General features: G+C 36.6%; 2 protein-coding genes across 5 annotated transcripts; both read right to left on the minus strand.

The window, feature by feature from the left end:
- LOC109724749 (protein G1-like1) lies at positions 7,970 to 11,245 on the minus strand. Of its 4 annotated transcripts, none has more exons than XM_020253680.1 (3): positions 11,058 to 11,245; positions 9,307 to 9,712; positions 7,970 to 8,507 (listed from the first exon to the last, which is right to left on the minus strand). In XM_020253680.1, the coding sequence occupies exons 1-3, from the start codon at positions 11,066 to 11,068 to the stop codon at positions 8,193 to 8,195; spliced, it is 732 nt and encodes a 243-aa protein (XP_020109269.1). In that variant the 5' UTR covers positions 11,069 to 11,245; the 3' UTR covers positions 7,970 to 8,192. The 4 variants fall into 4 exon arrangements, with proteins under 4 accessions (XP_020109269.1, XP_020109268.1, XP_020109270.1 ...); XM_020253679.1 differs by having other exon boundaries at positions 10,556 to 11,245; XM_020253681.1 differs by having other exon boundaries at positions 11,159 to 11,237.
- On the minus strand, positions 13,298 to 16,162 carry LOC109724812 (putative UPF0481 protein At3g02645). Its single transcript, XM_020253738.1, has 2 exons — positions 15,828 to 16,162; positions 13,298 to 14,573 (listed from the first exon to the last, which is right to left on the minus strand). The coding sequence occupies exons 1-2, from the start codon at positions 16,160 to 16,162 to the stop codon at positions 13,298 to 13,300; spliced, it is 1,611 nt and encodes a 536-aa protein (XP_020109327.1).

Raw genomic sequence — 17,797 nt, forward strand, 5'->3', positions numbered from 1 at the left:
CTTATTCTAGTTGCCATTGCAATTATTTGTAATATGTAGTTGGATTCTAAATTATGAGCTTTGTTTTGCTTCGCTTCGCTTCGTTCTTGAAGTGATCAATTTTTTTTTTACTAATGTTATTTAAATTTGTCAAAATTTCGCATCTATTTAAGTGGCTTTGTTGTGCCTAATGCTAGGTAAAGTACTATGATGCTTCATTATTTTTATATTAAAGTTGGTTTTCTTTTCTTTTGTTAGCAGAAATGGTGAATAGAGAGGATGGATAAGTGTTGTCTCTTCTTTTCATTCCATTTTTTATTAGAATATCCCTGTCCATCTAAAGTGCAGCATTAGATATACAATTGAGTGGTGAATCTTATCCTCTCATCTCCATTTCAAGCTACTTTTAAATTTATATGATGTTTGTGAAATTTGATTTTAACTTGTGGCCTAGATGATATAGACTTGTAGCAAAGAATCTCACCTCCCAACCTTTCCTTCCCATTTCACTCAAAAAGAGAGGATAAGATACAATATTCCCATTGGCTCATGTTTCTCTTCTCAACAAAAGGTTATTGCTATTGTATCGATAGTACGTAGCGCAAAGAGTAAAGATTTTGATTGCTGGTATTTGAGGACTCAACTTTTAAATCTAATTACTTTATATTTTTAATAAAATTTATTTTTTAAAAAATAAACGAAACAAATAGCATGTTGTTTTTCTCTCTCAAAAAAGTTATATAGGTACATCTGTTGTTCTATATGACGTCTCATATGTCAATTCTCGACAACTAATTAGGTGTATTATGTAACGTACGGATGCATAAATACGTCCAATGCAATTAACAATAATTTCTCAAAAGTGTGTAAGCTTGATTGGTTTTGTGCTCGTCCAGTTTGATTTCTTTAATAACTTTTCTACTTGATCACTCTCAATTCTTCCAAAAAAAAAAAAAAAAAAAGCTGCTGGAGCATCGAGCAAATAAAAAAGTTAAAACTTTTACTACACAAAACTCTAATAAAGAAACTTTTGAACACCAAAAATGAAAAACTTTAATTTGAACTTAATATCACTTTTACGTCTATTCCACTTCACAAGCTTTTCCCTCATCATCACATGAAGCTCCTCTCAATGATTTAGAGGCCTCATGAACCAAAACATCAACATCACAAGTGATTGAAGCCACTGAATAATATGGCCACAATGCGTCAAATTTGTATGGGTCATAGATCAGACTTTGTGGCACACTTCATAATTTCTTTCCTTGGGGCTTTAATGCATGACAGGAACAAGTGATAAATTTAGGTGCGTGTACAAATCTAATTAGATGTACTTTATTAGGTGGGAAAAGCCTATTGGGGGAATAATAAAAGCTCAATCCCGTGAAGTACACGAAATATAGAGCCCGTCTCTTAAAATTCATTCAATCTAGGGACTAAATCATTCTCTTCGGACTTTTACGTAGATGAAATAATCCAATAATTTTTCTCTTTTTTAATGTAAAGTTGAAGTTACACTGCATGAAATTTTTATCAGAAAAAAAAAGAGTATATAAAAGCTAATTAGTTGTGCATATCAGTGTTTCTATGTGCAATTGTATCACAAATTAATATCGTATGAGAGGAGAAAATTCAAGAAAATTTTAAGTGAAAAACTCTTAACGGGTCGAAAGGGGGGGAGAGGCAAACCCGGACCCGGGAAAGAGGGACGAGATCCGGAAAATACGGGGCGCGTGAAGAAAGGGACACGTGGCCCTACGCGAGGCGATTTTTCCTTCGAAAGCGATGGTGCCCCATCTCCCGCCACTTTTGTCGTTTTCCGCGCCACGTCATCAGATTCCGTACGACCCCACCACACCCCACGCCCACTCGTTGCGTTGCATTTGTATTCTACGGCTCGAGCCCCGAGTTCTTCTTCTTTTTTTCTTTTTTTTTTCCCCTTCGATCTCCACCGTCCATTAAAGTGGGTCCCACACTAAACCAGAACGGTGAGCGGGAATTCCACTCCAACGCCGTAACGGGGTTCGGGCGCGCGCCGTTACGACGGCGGCGGCGGCGCCCGACCGAGCCGTTACTGTCGGCCGTTACGAAGCGCCGCGCGCCAAAAGGTCGAAACCCGATGGCACAGCCGCAATTTCCCCCAACTCCGGGGGCGGTTCCTAACAACTCCAGTGGTGGGGTGAAGGCCTTTGTCCACGGCGCAGGCGACAGCCGCGGCCCAGGCGACACGTGGCGGACGCACGGCTCCCCCTCCCACCCACGACCCATCAAATCAACGTCAAATCAACACCTCAGTTAATTAATAATTACCTTTTCTTTTAATAATAATAAAGTGAAAAAAAAAGGAATGTGGAGAGACCCCCCTCACCTATAGCATATTTTGAGACAAAACCATAACTTTTGATATATATATATATATTTTTTACAATTAAATTATTTTGATTATTTTATCAAAAAAAAATGTTAAAATTTATTTAGTTTATCTGTTTGTTAAGGCTACTTATTTTATAGGATTAATTATATATAAGTCCCTATAAATATAGTGAATAATAAATATATTTTTTAAAAATTTAACTTTTATATATTGTTCCTCAGAAGTTCTGTATATTTTTAAATATGTTTCTATCGTTAGAATTCGTTAGAAAATTTTAGTTAACCTAGGTTAACTACATAATTCTGATTAGTTAATGAGATGAATTGACATTTTTATTTTTTTTAATTAACAATTAAAATTTTTTAAATGACATATTTATAAAGACAAAAAAATTATTTCATACAAACTAAAAATACATATTCACAAAAATTAAAATTTTTACCGGAACAATATATAAAAGTTAAATTTGATAGGGATATATTTATAGTTCACTATATTTGCAGAGATCTGGATTTATAGTGATTAGAAGGTATAATTTTTTTTAACTCTTTTTCTAATTATATAATTTCAGGAAAAAAAAAAAAAAAGAGTTAAGAGATATAATAAAAAAGAGCACTGAAAGTTGAGGGGGGGTTTTTCAATTTCAGCTATAGCTAAGGGTGTGCCTATGAATTTTTACCCAAAAAAAGAAAAAGTGGGGGAGAGATCTTCTGATCTCATCTGTTGATCTGCTTGTTTTCTCTCACTTGTTGGCAAAAGGGCCATGATGTGACCCCCCAATAAAAATTCTCGCACACTCCTTTCTTTAATATTTTTACTTTCTGATCCTTTTGTCCTTTTTTGATTAACTTATTAGAGGTGGGGGGCCTTTCTATTATAGGAAATGAAATCATGGGTCTTTTCAGATTTCGCTCATTTATTACACCAGTGCTGTTTTGGTAAACTATGGATTCTCTCCCACCCTTAATTTGTTTTTTTCGTTTTTTTTTATTTTATTGTGTGTATGTGTGTGTGTGTGTGTGTGTGTGGTGGTGGTGGTGGAAATGAAACAATGTGCCGTGTGAATTCCTCGTCAACTAATCGGCAAAAAATCGGGGATTTTATGTGATGAAAAGGGCTTGTTAAATTAATATAATTTGGTTGAGATTTTAAATAAAACAAAAGGATTTGTGCTTGCTTTTGGAAGCTAAGATCTTAGCTTTCTACATTAAAACTTTGAATCTAATCTAATCTAATATATGATATTAAACTTTGATCATCCTAAAGATGTCTTTTACATTTTTTTCTCTTTTTTCCGGTGCCATTTAATATTATGTATAATACATAATCAGTTGACGAGTCAGATTTTTAATATGGCAATTAAGCTAAATATTAACTTTTTTTAACTCTAAATAGATAAATCACTGGTTAATTAGCACAATTTTGTAAAGATCAATTATTAACTAGTGCCTTAGTCTTTTTTTCTTTCTTTGGTGGGGGTGGGGTGTTCACTCTTACTAGCCACATAATTAAGCGTTCTTTTTCTAGTTTCTTTTATCTTGTGGTGAAAATTATTAGAGTAATCTTAAAAAAAGAAGTTAATGTTTCTTCAAACAGCTCAAAAGTACATTTAGAAAAAGCTCAATCCCTACGAAACAACAACCATATATTTTGCATGGTGGTCCTTCCCCTATCTTTGAGGAACCTCCACTGAAGATGGAAATAATCCCACCAACCATTGGAAATTTGGGATGTACTCCATGATCTCCACCATTTTAGAGCACTAAATATGGTACACTTAGGAAGAACATGGACCACTGTATTTTTGTGCCCACATAATTTTTCACACTTCAGTCAACAGTTTGACCCCATTGCATGAATTGGTCATGTGTTTCCTCAATTGAGCATATGAAACACCCCCATGTATAGTTTTATAATATACAAAAACCTACGTATTAATTAACCTAGTTATTTTCTTATTAAAGTTGCTAAACATAGAAACATCAGATGATTAATTAAGTAATGTAGTACTGAGTGCCTGAGCTTGGAGTTTAAGGAATCACATCGATACTAGTTTACAATAAATTGACCAAAGATTAGGCATTGATTAACATAAAAAGAGTGATTACTTAATTGGTTAAGGATATATAAAGCTTGTGTGACACATAAATAATTTTTCCACGAATATACCTACGATGTGGTTTAGGCAATCTGGTGGTGGTCATGAATAGGGCGCTTCTTGTTAAATGGTGGTGGAGATTTATCACAGCACCTCAACTCCAGTGGACCAAGATTATCCACGCCTTATATTGTCACAGACGAAGGCCCCTGCGGGAGGGCAGAGGTTTCAGACCGTTATCATTCTGGTGGAAAGGGGTGTTATCCACCAACAATATTTTCAAATGGGGGCCAATTATGTTCTGGGTAATGGGAGATCAGTCGACTTCTGGCTGGACAGATGGTGTGGGGATACCACACTGCAAGCGTCTTTTCTGGATGTGTATGCGATGTTGGATTGCAAACCAATCCGGGTTAGGGATTGCTACGGAAGTGACGGTTGGAATTGGGACAGAACTTGAGCGAAGAGTCCTCTGTTCCGCCGGGGCTGAGCCCCACCCTTTCAGAGCTCAAAGAGAGAGTTACCAGCTTTCAAATAGGGCACATGGGAGGATAGGATAGGGTGGAGATGGGGCACCAAAGGTAAATTCTTAGTCAAATCGGCCTATCGAATGATGAATGACGGGGATACGAGAGACGGACGTGGTACCTCGATTTGGAGGCTCCGAATACCACTTAAAATCAAAGTATTGTGCTGGCTAGTTCTTAAGAAAATAACACTTACAGCGGATAATCTCAGTAAGAAAGAATAGACAGGAGATAAGGGCTGCATGTTTTGCAGGGTGCATGAGGAGTCGGTGGATCATCTGTTCACCCAATGCGTCTTTATTAAGTTTATTATGGTCTTGGGACTAGAGGACGTTCAGGCAGGGGAGCTAGGTGACGATGTAGGTGTTGTCTAGAATAGGTAGGAAGGAAAGTCTGGTGGACAAAGTAAGAGGGATGGACTAACTGATTTGGCGGCATGCTGGTGGACCATTCGAAGGCCAGGAACAACTTGATCTTTCGCCACATACAGATCAATCCTGTATTAGCGATGCGAAGCCTCAAGCAGTTGATTGACTTTTGGAAAGACCTCCTATGATTTTTTTTTTTTTTTCAATTCCATGCTTTTTCCGAGGCCTTGGTTGCCTCACCCCTGTAGCCTAATTCATATCTTCAATAAATGAAACAGATAGCATGCTACCCATTCTCAAAAAAAAAAAAAGAAAAAAAAAATTTACCTACGATGTTCCCCTATTATATATGTACTAAAGGGTCGGGACAAAAGAGTAAAGTTGAACTACCTACCTATGTATTTACATATAACCCTTTTCCTATTATTTGTAAAGTTATATATATAGTGCTTTTAGTACCTTCACTAGCTCCTAATTAAAGATGGAAATATGATTAACGCCTAATCATTTTATTAGTAACTCTCACGAAACTAAGCTGATCGAATTTTAATATTAATTTATTACAACTATTTTTAGTTACAAATATTTCATGTGGATGTAAGCAAATATACAGCTACAAAAATTAACTACAATATAATAAGCATTTATTATATATATGATGCAAATACATAATGCATGTTGCAAGTAAACATTAAAAACCGCTTGCTTTAGCTCCTGATTAAATTTCCTATTTTTTTATATTATTTCAATAATTAGGTGGTGATTGTTTATTTGTGATAATGGAACTCCTTTTTTATTCTATTATTAAATTTTACGTCTTATTAACAGCTAGAAGTAGAATATAAAAAAACATGAAGACATTTTGTGGATTAAGTAGCAAAAAACCATATATGTTAAAGATTGTGCTAAATTCAATATGCTATAATCCAATATACACGTAGAAGATTATGCTGTAATTAATCTCAAAAACATGATTTTGTTGGTATAAGTAGCCCTAGTCATTTATATACCATTATTCCACCCTCTTAATTAAAACTACCTGTTTTATGCAACAAAAATATACTATTTAAAGTACAAAATATTTATAGGCTCAAATAACTAAAATGAAGTAGCACAAAGATGTATGGCATCGACTTAATCTTATGTAATAACTAATATATATATTTATATATGGCATTGAGCTACTGGAAACTATTTACCTTTGGGTATCAATGATATGCATATAGAGTGTCCTGATCATTAGAAGAACAAGAAAACACAAACTTCCATGGTTGTTCCATCACTCAAAAGGAAGCATCAACTATTACTTGTTCACTCTATTACAGGGAATCTTATAAATATTACACCTTCCTGATTATAGGGTTTTAAATTTTTTTGGACTTTTAATATTGAAAAAAAATATAGATTTAATAAGGTAATTGCATAAATCTTGAACTTTTAAACATGATTCTAGAATTTTAAAACTCTTTTTTAATTTTTAGCATTAAAAAATAGAATTGATCAGACAAATACAAAAATTTTGATCTTTTAAAAACTAGATGTAAAATATTCATCTATATTATAAATGTACAGTTAGTATATCTCATACTATACTGTATCCCTATGGCATGGCACTTTCACATTCACTATACCTCATGTCATGTCTCTGACCTGTTGTACATGTATTGTCTCCTCATGACCCTTTAAACAGTATAGCTTTGTAGACACTCATGCACAGGATATAGTACTATTGACTGTTGACTAGCAACAAGTTTAATGAGGTATACAATGAGGGTCAAGACCTACAGGGAAATAAAAATAAAAACAGGAGAAAAATTTTGGAAATATTTAATGATCAAAATTTTACATCTGAATAATTAGTGCAATGCTTATTAACTTCAACTAGTTAACATATTCTATAAATTTTCTCCAGAAAAGAGTATATTCTCCATTTTAGGAGACATATAATAATGAGATATATAGATGAAAATTAACATGTTAGCTATATAGCTTTTACTTTAGTGTATACTAGTTTATTTTGATATTGTTTAGCAAATGAAGAATAACATACAAATAAAATCAAACTTAAATCTGTTCAAAATATTACAAAAGGATGAACACCAAGTTATTTAGAATTAATGAGGTATATTTTTGAAACTATAGGATGAAATCATTAGATATGAATATAATAAAATTATATTAATGCCAAAGTGAGAAATTTACAAGAAAGAGCACTAAGAGAAGGTTGAGTTTTCAAAGTTCCATAGATGATCATTTAATTAATAAAATTTAAGGGATACATAATATTAGAAAATAGATATCATCAATTCCACTTAGATGATAAATATATAGACATTAATTAATATAGACATTGCATGTTAAGCATATATTTATAACAATCCCTCCCACAATTTCCCAAATACATTTCGAGTTCCTAAGCTCCTTTTTTTTTTGAGAAAATTAGTTCCTAAGCTCCTGTTGATGAAAACCCAAGAAGACAAAATCATCATTTCCAACAAAATCATCATTTCCAATTCCATCCATACTATGATACATTCCCTAACCATCACAACAAACCACACAACTCAAACAAAAGAAAATTGAAAAAGAATAAAAAAAAACCCCACAAACAAGGACAAACCCATGGCTTGAATCATCATGATCACCAACAAAATAGATGACTATTCAGCATCCAAGTCTATATTAGCATTCACAACAACTCATTCATTCAATAGGACTAGCTGAAACAAAATGAGTCCATTATATATATATAATATATATGTAAATATTAACCCTACACTAATTAGAGCTCAATAATTTACCCCTAAAAATCATTCAAACACACACATATATAGGAAACTCTAGGCCTAGTTAAACACCGATAGTGGTATCAAACCCCCGGCTGCGGCTGCCGCTGCATGCGACTCCATCGCCGCCTCCTGATCACGACCATCGACGGGGAGACCGTCGTCGAGTGGCATCATAACATGGCCATGAAAGTAATGCATTGCCCCCTCCGGCTCCCCGTGAGGGGGGGCCGCCGACTGCGGTGTGCCGTCGGCGAGCTGCGGGGGCGACGGCCCCCGGTTGCTGCTGCTGCTACTGCTGCTGTTGTTGTTGGGCCGCTTCCGCTTCTTCTTCACGTAGGCGATCCCACGGGCCTTGGCTTGGCAATCGCGGACCTGTTGGATTTAAAAGCGTTAAATATCACTCTCTAATAGCTTAAGCTTCGAATCCTACGAAGTTAACAGTCTCGACCATTCTCTATCATTGGATAACACCTGCAGGAAAATCACATGTAAAGCGCATAGAAAGCAAATACATTCTGCTGCTAGTAAGCACTGAGATCATTCCTCTGCCAAGCATATAAAAAACAAATACATTCTGCTGCTAAGCACTGAGATCATTCCTCTGCAAAGTGCATAGAAAGCAAATACATTCTGCTGCTAATGAACGGTGGTGAGATCATTAAATCCTCTGCGCAAAAGTTTGTACGCACATGGAGTAGTTTCACAAACTTCTTATAAGTAAGACTTATTACTTGTAATGAGCATGCATGCATGACATTAATTAATTACTCTGCACCGTAAGTCGGTCAGAGTCTGCAGCTTAAGCTTTTAGAGTAATCGGCGGTTTTGTCGCATGCATGCTGAGAAGTAGTGAAGAGTGTGTAGTGTGTAGGTGATTTGGGACCTGGTGGTCGCGGACGTCGTGGAGGAAGAGGCGGACGGCGCGGGCGGCGAAGGGGTTGGCGTCGGGGCGGCCGCCGTGCTCCTCGAAGGCGGCGCGGAGGCGGCCGACGAGGGCGTCGAGGCTGCCCCAGGCCTGGCGGAGGGGGCAGGGGCAGGGGGCCGGCGGGCAGGGGTGGCCGTAGAAGGGGCAGGGCGCGNCTGCAGCTTAAGCTTTTAGAGTAATCGGCGGTTTTGTCGCATGCATGCTGAGAAGTAGTGAAGAGTGTGTAGTGTGTAGGTGATTTGGGACCTCGCGGAGGTAGAGGCGGACGGCGCGGGCGCCGAAGGGGTTGGCGTCGGGGTGGCCGCCGTTCTCCTCGAAGGCGGCGCGGAGGCGGCCGACGAGGGCGTCGAGGCTGCCCCAGGCCTGGCGGAGGGGGCAGGGGCAGGGGGCCGGCGGGCAGGGGTGGCCGTAGAAGGGGCAGGGCGCGGCGTGCACCTTGGTCTTGCCGAACTGGTCCAGGTACCGGAGGAACTCCAGCACGTGCGCCCCGCTGCACCGCGACAGCGCCAGCGGCGGCCGGTGGTTCCGCAGGTACTGCCCGAACGTGTTCCAGTCCCGCCGCTTCTGCGACTCGTATCGGCTCGGCCGCACCGCCGCCGACGCTCCCGAGCTGTCCGAGTTCGGGCTCGCCGCCACGCCCCCCGACGACATGCTGCATGCATACGCATTGCATTGCCGCGCATTTGGTTAATTCATTCATTCATTCATTAATTGTTAGAAAATTAAATTACAACTTAAACTAGAATTTATCCTGACCTGACCTGACCTGACCTGACCTGCAGTATATAATAAGCTTATGCAAAGATTTACTTAATTTTCTACTACCTATATATATATATATATATATATATAATTGTGTGATGATTGTGGTATAGCTGGAGTTTGAACTAGGGGAATGACCGAGAAATTATATTAAATGATTATATATATATATATATATATATATATATATATATATATATATATAAAAATTAAAGATGATGATAAATATTGTGAGCAAGTTATTGAGATATAAAGGAGTGATTAAATTGCTTTTGGCTAGCTTGATAAGCATTTTTTATTAGCTATCAAAATTGATTATGTGTAGGTGATTCTGTAGTAGGGGAAAAGAGAGGAACTGAACATCGTCTAATTAAATGAGGAGTTAAGGCACATGGGGGAGCTGTGTACATGTAAGCTAATGAGGAGTTTTGCATGAGGTGATCAAAGAGAACTTGCCTGTTATATAAAAGCAATATAGGAGAGAGGGAAGGGATTTGATCCTTCTTTTATTTGGCTTGTAATTAGATGTATGGTAATCTAATGGTGAACCTTGTAGGAATCTAGCAAAACCCGAGAGAGAGAGAGAGAGAGAGAGAGAGAGAGAGAGAGTATTTAATTTGTATAAAATAACAACTGGATGTTCCTTATTAGGAATAATCATGACAAATTTAAGTGCTTTTTTAAAGGACAAAATTTTGTTGAAAAGAAAGAAAGATCTTTTCATGGGACTTACTTGAAATCCATGCCTTCTTGAGAACTCAGAGAGGAGTGAGGAAAAAATTCTTAAAAACAGGTCCAAAGAGAGCCTCACAACTACATATCAACCGTGACCCATCATAGCCTTTTAGTTCCAAAATGGAAATATCTCCTAAAATTCCACACACACACACAAAATCCCCAAACCAGATGGTTTTAATGAGATCAACAAGGGGAGCCTTTCTTGGTGTGAGGAAGCAAAGGGTAGTGCTAAGGAGAAATATATGGAATAAAGATATGTATAGAGAGAGAGAGAGAGAGACCCACAATAAAGAAAGACTTGGTAGGTGCAATAGATTGATGATGGTGATGATAAAAGAAGCTATTAGGGAATGAGATCTCCAACACCCATGCAAACAAACACTTCTACATGCTAAAAAAGGATATGTATATATATGGATCCCAAGGTTTGAGCTTCAAGGAGAGGAATGGGTTATATAGAGCTTGGTAGCTAGGTAGCTAGGAAGAGAAAAACTTACCAAGAACACATATATAGTGAATTGATCAAGCTAGAAACAAGATTATTATATGAATAAAACCAAGTGTTGGGTACAGATAAGTATTGAAGAAGAGATCATACTGAAGGAGGGAGCTAGAGGGAGACAAGCAACCAAGAAAAGTAATGTATGAGAGGGGGAAAAGGAAAGGAAAGGGTAGTGGGTATGTATAGAATTTGACTGATTGATAGGTGGAGGAGAAGAGAGAGTAAAGGAGAGAAAAGGAGAGAGAGAGAGAGAGAGAGAGAGAGAGAGAGAGAGAGAGAGGGGGGGAGGGGGGAAGATATTCTTTGTAACAGTTAACTCAGTATAATAATATATTTTAAAATAAATTTGTGCTATTGTTTTTTATCAAACCCTCAATTATCTTATTCGACAAAATAAAATTAAATATTTGTTTTTGGAATTTGCTATTAAGCAAATTTCTATCCTAAATCACTACTTGTAATTAATATATATACATATATATTATTAATATATTAAATATCAAAAAAGTCAAAAATATCAAATTTTTTTTTTATAAACATACCGGTTGAGATTAATAACTTAATTTTCGACCAATACTACACCAATAGTTATCATAAAATAAAACTTATAGAATACATATACATATATATTCTAGAGTAATGCTATCTGTACTCGTAAAGATTAAGTGTAAGACTTACATTCAACTTTTCCAACGGACGCTATTATTCTATTAGGCTTATTAATTTTTTCAATACTCTATTCTGAATTTTCAAATAAATATAATATAAAATTATATTTATATACAGGTATATAAAGATATATAAATAGTATTTTTCTATATTCAATATGACACATTTTTTTTAGAATAAAAATTATCTAAAAAGTCACGATACCTACTTATAAGAATTTGATTTTTGATACACGAGGTCACAAATATAAAATTTAGTTCCTATATTTTTATTCGATAAAAAAGTAAAAAAATATATAGATATATTTTTTTAAGGGAAAAAAAGAAAAAAAGGGAGGAGAGAGAAAAAGAGTGGAGATTGCGGTTGGGGAAGAGAAGAGGTGGGGGCCATAACGTAGACATCCACCTCGTGGGTGTGATGGCAGGTTTCTGACGATTCTCCTTCAAAAATTGCACAAAATGTCACCTCCGTGAGGAAAGGTGTGGCATTAATACCTACTACTACTACTACTACTACTACTACTACTACTACTACTCTGGATCTCTTCTTTTCCTCGGCGCGATGTACTCAATTCCTCGGCTCCCACACCACATGTGGAGGTGCCTATATAGTAATTAATTACTAAGTAGTTAGATAAAGATTAAAAGTTAAATCAATTTTGCAGTCCTAGTTTTGATACAGAAGGACACGACAAGAGAAATTTTTTTTTTTTGAGAAAAAATAACATGCTACCGTTCCATTCATTACGAAAATGAACTCGGCTACAGAATGAGGCAACCAAGGCCTCAAGAGGAAAAAAAATGACTCTTCAGCATGCAAGAGAATGACAGCGAATCCAGAGATGCGAAAGAGATCTAATTTCAGCATGCAAGGTCTCTAATGAGTGTTTGGAATGTACGAAGATCCTTCGGTTCCGCTCAAGCCAAATGACCCACGAGGTGGCAGCAATAGTTGAAAGATCTCTCCTACCCTCAGCTCCTCTCCGCCAAAAATGTTGTTTCATATAGCTAGTTGTGCGGTGTAAATCTTATTAACATGTTATGTTAAATCTCACCTCTCACAAATTTAAATTGCTGAGTATTAATAGGTGCAATGCATAAATAGTGTTAAAAGATAATATTTTAGTAAATTTAAAGCAAGGACTCTAATTTGGTCTGCTAGAATTAATGTTTATTAACCTAACAAGGTATTGACCGCTTCATGACATTTTTGGATTATGATAAAAAGACTTCTATTTTGTGTGTCGAAATATTAATAATATATAAAAGTAATATTGATGAAAGAGAAAATAAAGAGACAGAAAAATCAAAAGAGAATTTTCACGAGAAAAGTATAAAAAAAAAGAAAATAACATAAGGGAGAAACACGGCACAAATAAAACAATACAAGGAACAAATCAAACCCATAAGAACCAATGCCTAAGTTGGTAAGATCAGCTTTAGCTACATTATTATTAATCTCCATCTTAATTTCATTCCCCAGCTTAATAAAATGGTTACTGCATGCATTATCATTAATTAACTATATATATATTTTGGAATCATGCATACACAACAATATATTAATTCATGCCCTTACCTTTCTCTCAGGAGACACTCTAATGCACCCATGAGCCAAACAAAACGCTTGCAAACCTACACCAAACAAGAACAAAACAACTACTAACAACGCAGCACAATCCCATGTAGAACCACACTTCACATTTCTCCTCATAAAATTCCTCATCTTTACTTTCCACCTGCTATGATAATACTCATTCACATCCTCCACAAGCTTATCCAATCTCGCGACCCTCGTTAGCCTTATCGATCTCGTCATCCCGTTCCATAGCTCCGCAACCGCTTTGTCGCTCTTCAAATGGTTCATTATGATCCCTTTCTCCCTCAAGAGTTTCACATCCTCTTCTGTGTCTATAATTCCGTTCATTAGTTCAATGTATCGCGCAAAGAACAGGGGCCTTGACCCTATCGATGCTTCGTATGAAACCAAGTTACGTAACACGATGTCGGTGTTCACGTCGAGACTAATCACGGGTAAATGAAGTGTAGCTTTATCTACATTGAACTCAATTGTCGAGAGATCACCTTTAGTAGGAGATAGCTTTATACCTGCGTAGGCTAGTTCGGCCACCGAAGGGATCGCGATCTCTTCGAGTAGCGGTGTCACACTTACATTGCTTATTTTGGGGGTTTGATCCATTTGGCAAAAGAGAGTTTCCTCAATAGGGATTTTTATGATTGAGAGTGGTGGAACGTTTGCGAGAACTCTCAACGGAATTTTCACTACGAATTTGATGATCACCGATAAAAGTGCTCGAATTCGGTCGAACACGTAGCTTGTTACCGCGATCGTAAGCCGTTTGATGCTACGAATAAATCTTTGCACTTCATTTTCGTCGTGATCATCCTTCGGTGTGGTTTCATAAGGTTCTTCGTGCTTCGGTACAATGTTACAATAGAGGAACTCTAACAAGTGTGCGTATTGTGAGGTATCGACGCATGAAGGGTGCGCAATCTTCTTGAATGGCGAAATTTCCCTTGAGAATCCGACCAACATCGACGATAGAAATTCTACGGCAGGTTCGGGTTGTGGGCATTGGATTTCCATTATCTTTTGGAGTAGAAAGAGAGGAATCTGATTCTCCTGCATCACTATGTCACAAAGAATCATGTTGTGTGCCGATGTTCGGCGCGCGGTGTCCACTAAGTGGATCATCCTAGAGGGAATCCTGTGCATAGTTTTGCCATGCTCAGTTGTGGTGTAGATTTGAAGGAATTCGAGAAGGAACGACGCGTCGATTGCCATCATCCACGCGAGGGTTTCGCCGTTGAGATTGAGGTACCTGTGAATGGTGAAATTGAAATTGCCACATTACTTCACAATTTGGAACTTTAAATGATTGATCAATGCACAATTTCAAAAATAATATACTATATATGGAGTTGAAAGCTACCATTATCTTATAAGTTTAAAAAAGTGGGTTTCTTTTGGTAAAAAAGAGAGATCCTATAAATTTAAAATTTTGTATTTTTACTCTTTTTTTTTTTATTATTATTTACTTTTAATTTTTTTTAAAAAAGCCTGGGCCACCTCAAGAAGCCCAATAAGCCCATTATAAACTTTTTGGGCTGGAGCACAAGTGTTATATATCATTGTCTGGGCTGGTCCACCACATCATCAGCGGACCGCCCACTGCCTCAAAAAGAATGCTTGAGCATAGATGCGATTGGCGGGTCCACAGCTGACTTGGTAAACCACGTTCATCTAGTAATTTGGGCCGTACTTGGTTCATCTCGGACCACTTTTAGCCCGTATCCATTCTTTGGACCTGGCCCAAAACTAATTCCTAATCAGGTCAGCTAGAACTCTCTGGTGGGCCAACTGATGCGGCCAATTTGCTTTAGAGTTCATGGAAAAGCGCAACTCAACTAAGCTGGACCAAAAATTTTATTGAGTTCCGCAACTTTTCGCTCGGATTTCTATTTTCAGCGTGATATTCCAATTCAGAATACACTTTCTGAGATCTAAATGTTGACTCGCAAAACCATCCTACCTGAGCTTGGGACCCAGATTCACTTGTTTCAGCCTTCGAATTTGTATTTTTAAATTATTTTTGTGAAGTTTTCTATATTTTCTATTTTGAGTCCGATTTTTTTTTAATTATTTCTATCATTTTAGACTAATATATATATATATATATATATATATATATATATATATATATATATATATATATATTATGATTTATTATCTTCTGTCGTAATACGATTCGAATATCGACTCTATACAAACGTATCTTTCCGTTAATAGAATTAGTTTTTAGAATTGATTGATAACATGTTTCTCCATGTCGAAGAGTTGTGTTCTTCGTGTCTCTCTTTTCGTCCTTTTGTCTTTTCCCTCTCAACGCTGCTTAGGCTTGCATCACCTACTCTAGCCCAATGGACTCTCTCGGGGTCTGGTCACGCATGAGTCGATTAGAGTATCAGGCCCATTGGATCCTCGAGTCGTGACCCGATCGCAACCGCGTAATTGGGTCCAAATGATATCTGTAGGAACTGGAACTCCAAGATGAAGAAGCCACAATATATGTTACCTGTGATAGTGAGCCCGAATCCGAAGCTCGAGCTTGCCGAAGATGGTCACAATTTGTCGAAAACTCGTGCTAGGGAGTTGGGCTTGGATTCTGCGTGCCGCGGAGATTTTGTACCTCTCCATGTCCCGCAATTCTTCTCGGCAATGGTGGTACGGGCCGATCGCGACGAGCTGAGGAACGTAGGCGTCGGGCTTGTTGCCAAGTAGAGGCTTCGGAACTTCGAAGATTGAGATAGGTTGATCTTCGCCGACTTCGACCTCGTCGTCGTCGATGATTCGACGGATTTGGATCACCCATCGGAGTTCATCGAAAGGATGGTTCCGATTCAAGAACATTTGGAGAGTAATGTAATTTTTGTTTACAGTGTGTGAGATTGTTGAGAAATGTTTGAGTAGTTTTGTTTATTCTGGAGTGAAAGAAACTGAAATCCTAGTTAATTATGCATTAGTACAAGTGTACAAAAGTAACAAAACTAAGAAACTGATCTTTGGAAATTAACATAAATACATAAATTTTCCCTATAAATTCGCATTAATAATGAAGCAGGTTTACATTCAACATCTAGAGTAATGAAGTAGGAGTTAAATGAGTTTTGTAATACTAGAATAAGATTATTACTCATTAATAAATATGTATTGTCCAGTTTTAGACTCTTCTGTATTATTTGATGAGAGACTGTTAGATGCGACAGTTATATCATATTTAGATTTCTGGTAAATCTACTGTAGTGCGTCCGAATCCTTTATATTACTTTGAATCTTATTACAAGCAATAGATCTAATTTTCTAAATCGAAATCTAAAATTTGGTAGGACCTGTGAAGTTTCTTTCAGCTTCTTGGTACCACCTTAGAATGCTTCTTTGAGAAGCAATTTTAAGTTACTTTTGAAGTGTGATCAACCTTTCCAAACTTTTATGGGTGGGGAAGCATAAAGGGACTGACCATAATTCAAAGGTAAAAAAAAAGAAAAAAAGAAGAAAAAAAAAAAGGCATGGACTTTTTTTGAAACCATAGATGGTATGACACCAAGCAATATACCTAAAAAGGTCATAAACAAACAAATGTGTCACCCCATTGACTAGATTGGCCCATTAATTAAATTATAAGCATCTTTGCTTGGTTTTAAAAAAAAAAAAATTAAGGAAAAAAAGGAAAAAAGAAAAAGTTCCCTCATTTATCATGTGATGCACCTCACCTTTTCTTTTTCTTTTTCTTTTTCTTTTCTTTTCTTGGTTAAAATTTCATAATTTAATACCCTTTCAATTACAGTCCATTTTTGTTATACACTCCTGACTATATATATNATAATTAGTCTGGAATACTATTAATAGTAAAATACTTTTTTTACTATCAAGTTTTTAACTCTTGGATGAAAAATTGTAGGGTCGGGATGATATTAGTCAATTAGAGTTGAATGGTCCCCCTAGTGTTGAGTGGTCCCCACTGGGTTATAGTATTTAATCTAATGGTTAGAAATAATGAAAAGAGTTGATCCAAAGGCTAAAAAACTGGTAGCAATAATAGAATTTTGCTACTAATAGTAGCCCAGTCCAACTATATATATATATATATATATATCAATATTTTTAAATTTTACTTTTAACTATCGGAGCTGGTTAAAGTGAGAATTTTGTTAAATTCAACAATTATACTAGCTATTAGTTTGTTAAGTACCGGTAAATTCATTGTCCACTCAGCTAAAAATAGTTATTATGAAAATTTGATAAAATTCTAAAATAAACAAAATAAAAATAGCTCAAAATTGAGAAATATCAAATAATTTAAAAGAAATTAGGGATTATTCCAAAGTAGCATGTAGATGAGTGGATCTTCACTCTTTTATTCTTTTTGGGGATTAATATTTACTATTATGCATCTTGTGAGTTAGAAGTATCACAAGTTCTCTTTGCCTTCTCTCTCTCTCTCTCTCTCTCTCTCTCTCTCTCTCTCTCTCTCCACTTCAAATAATA

Source organism: Ananas comosus, linkage group 19 (genome assembly GCF_001540865.1).
Source record: "Ananas comosus cultivar F153 linkage group 19, ASM154086v1, whole genome shotgun sequence".
Taxonomy (NCBI): domain Eukaryota; kingdom Viridiplantae; phylum Streptophyta; class Magnoliopsida; order Poales; family Bromeliaceae; genus Ananas; species Ananas comosus.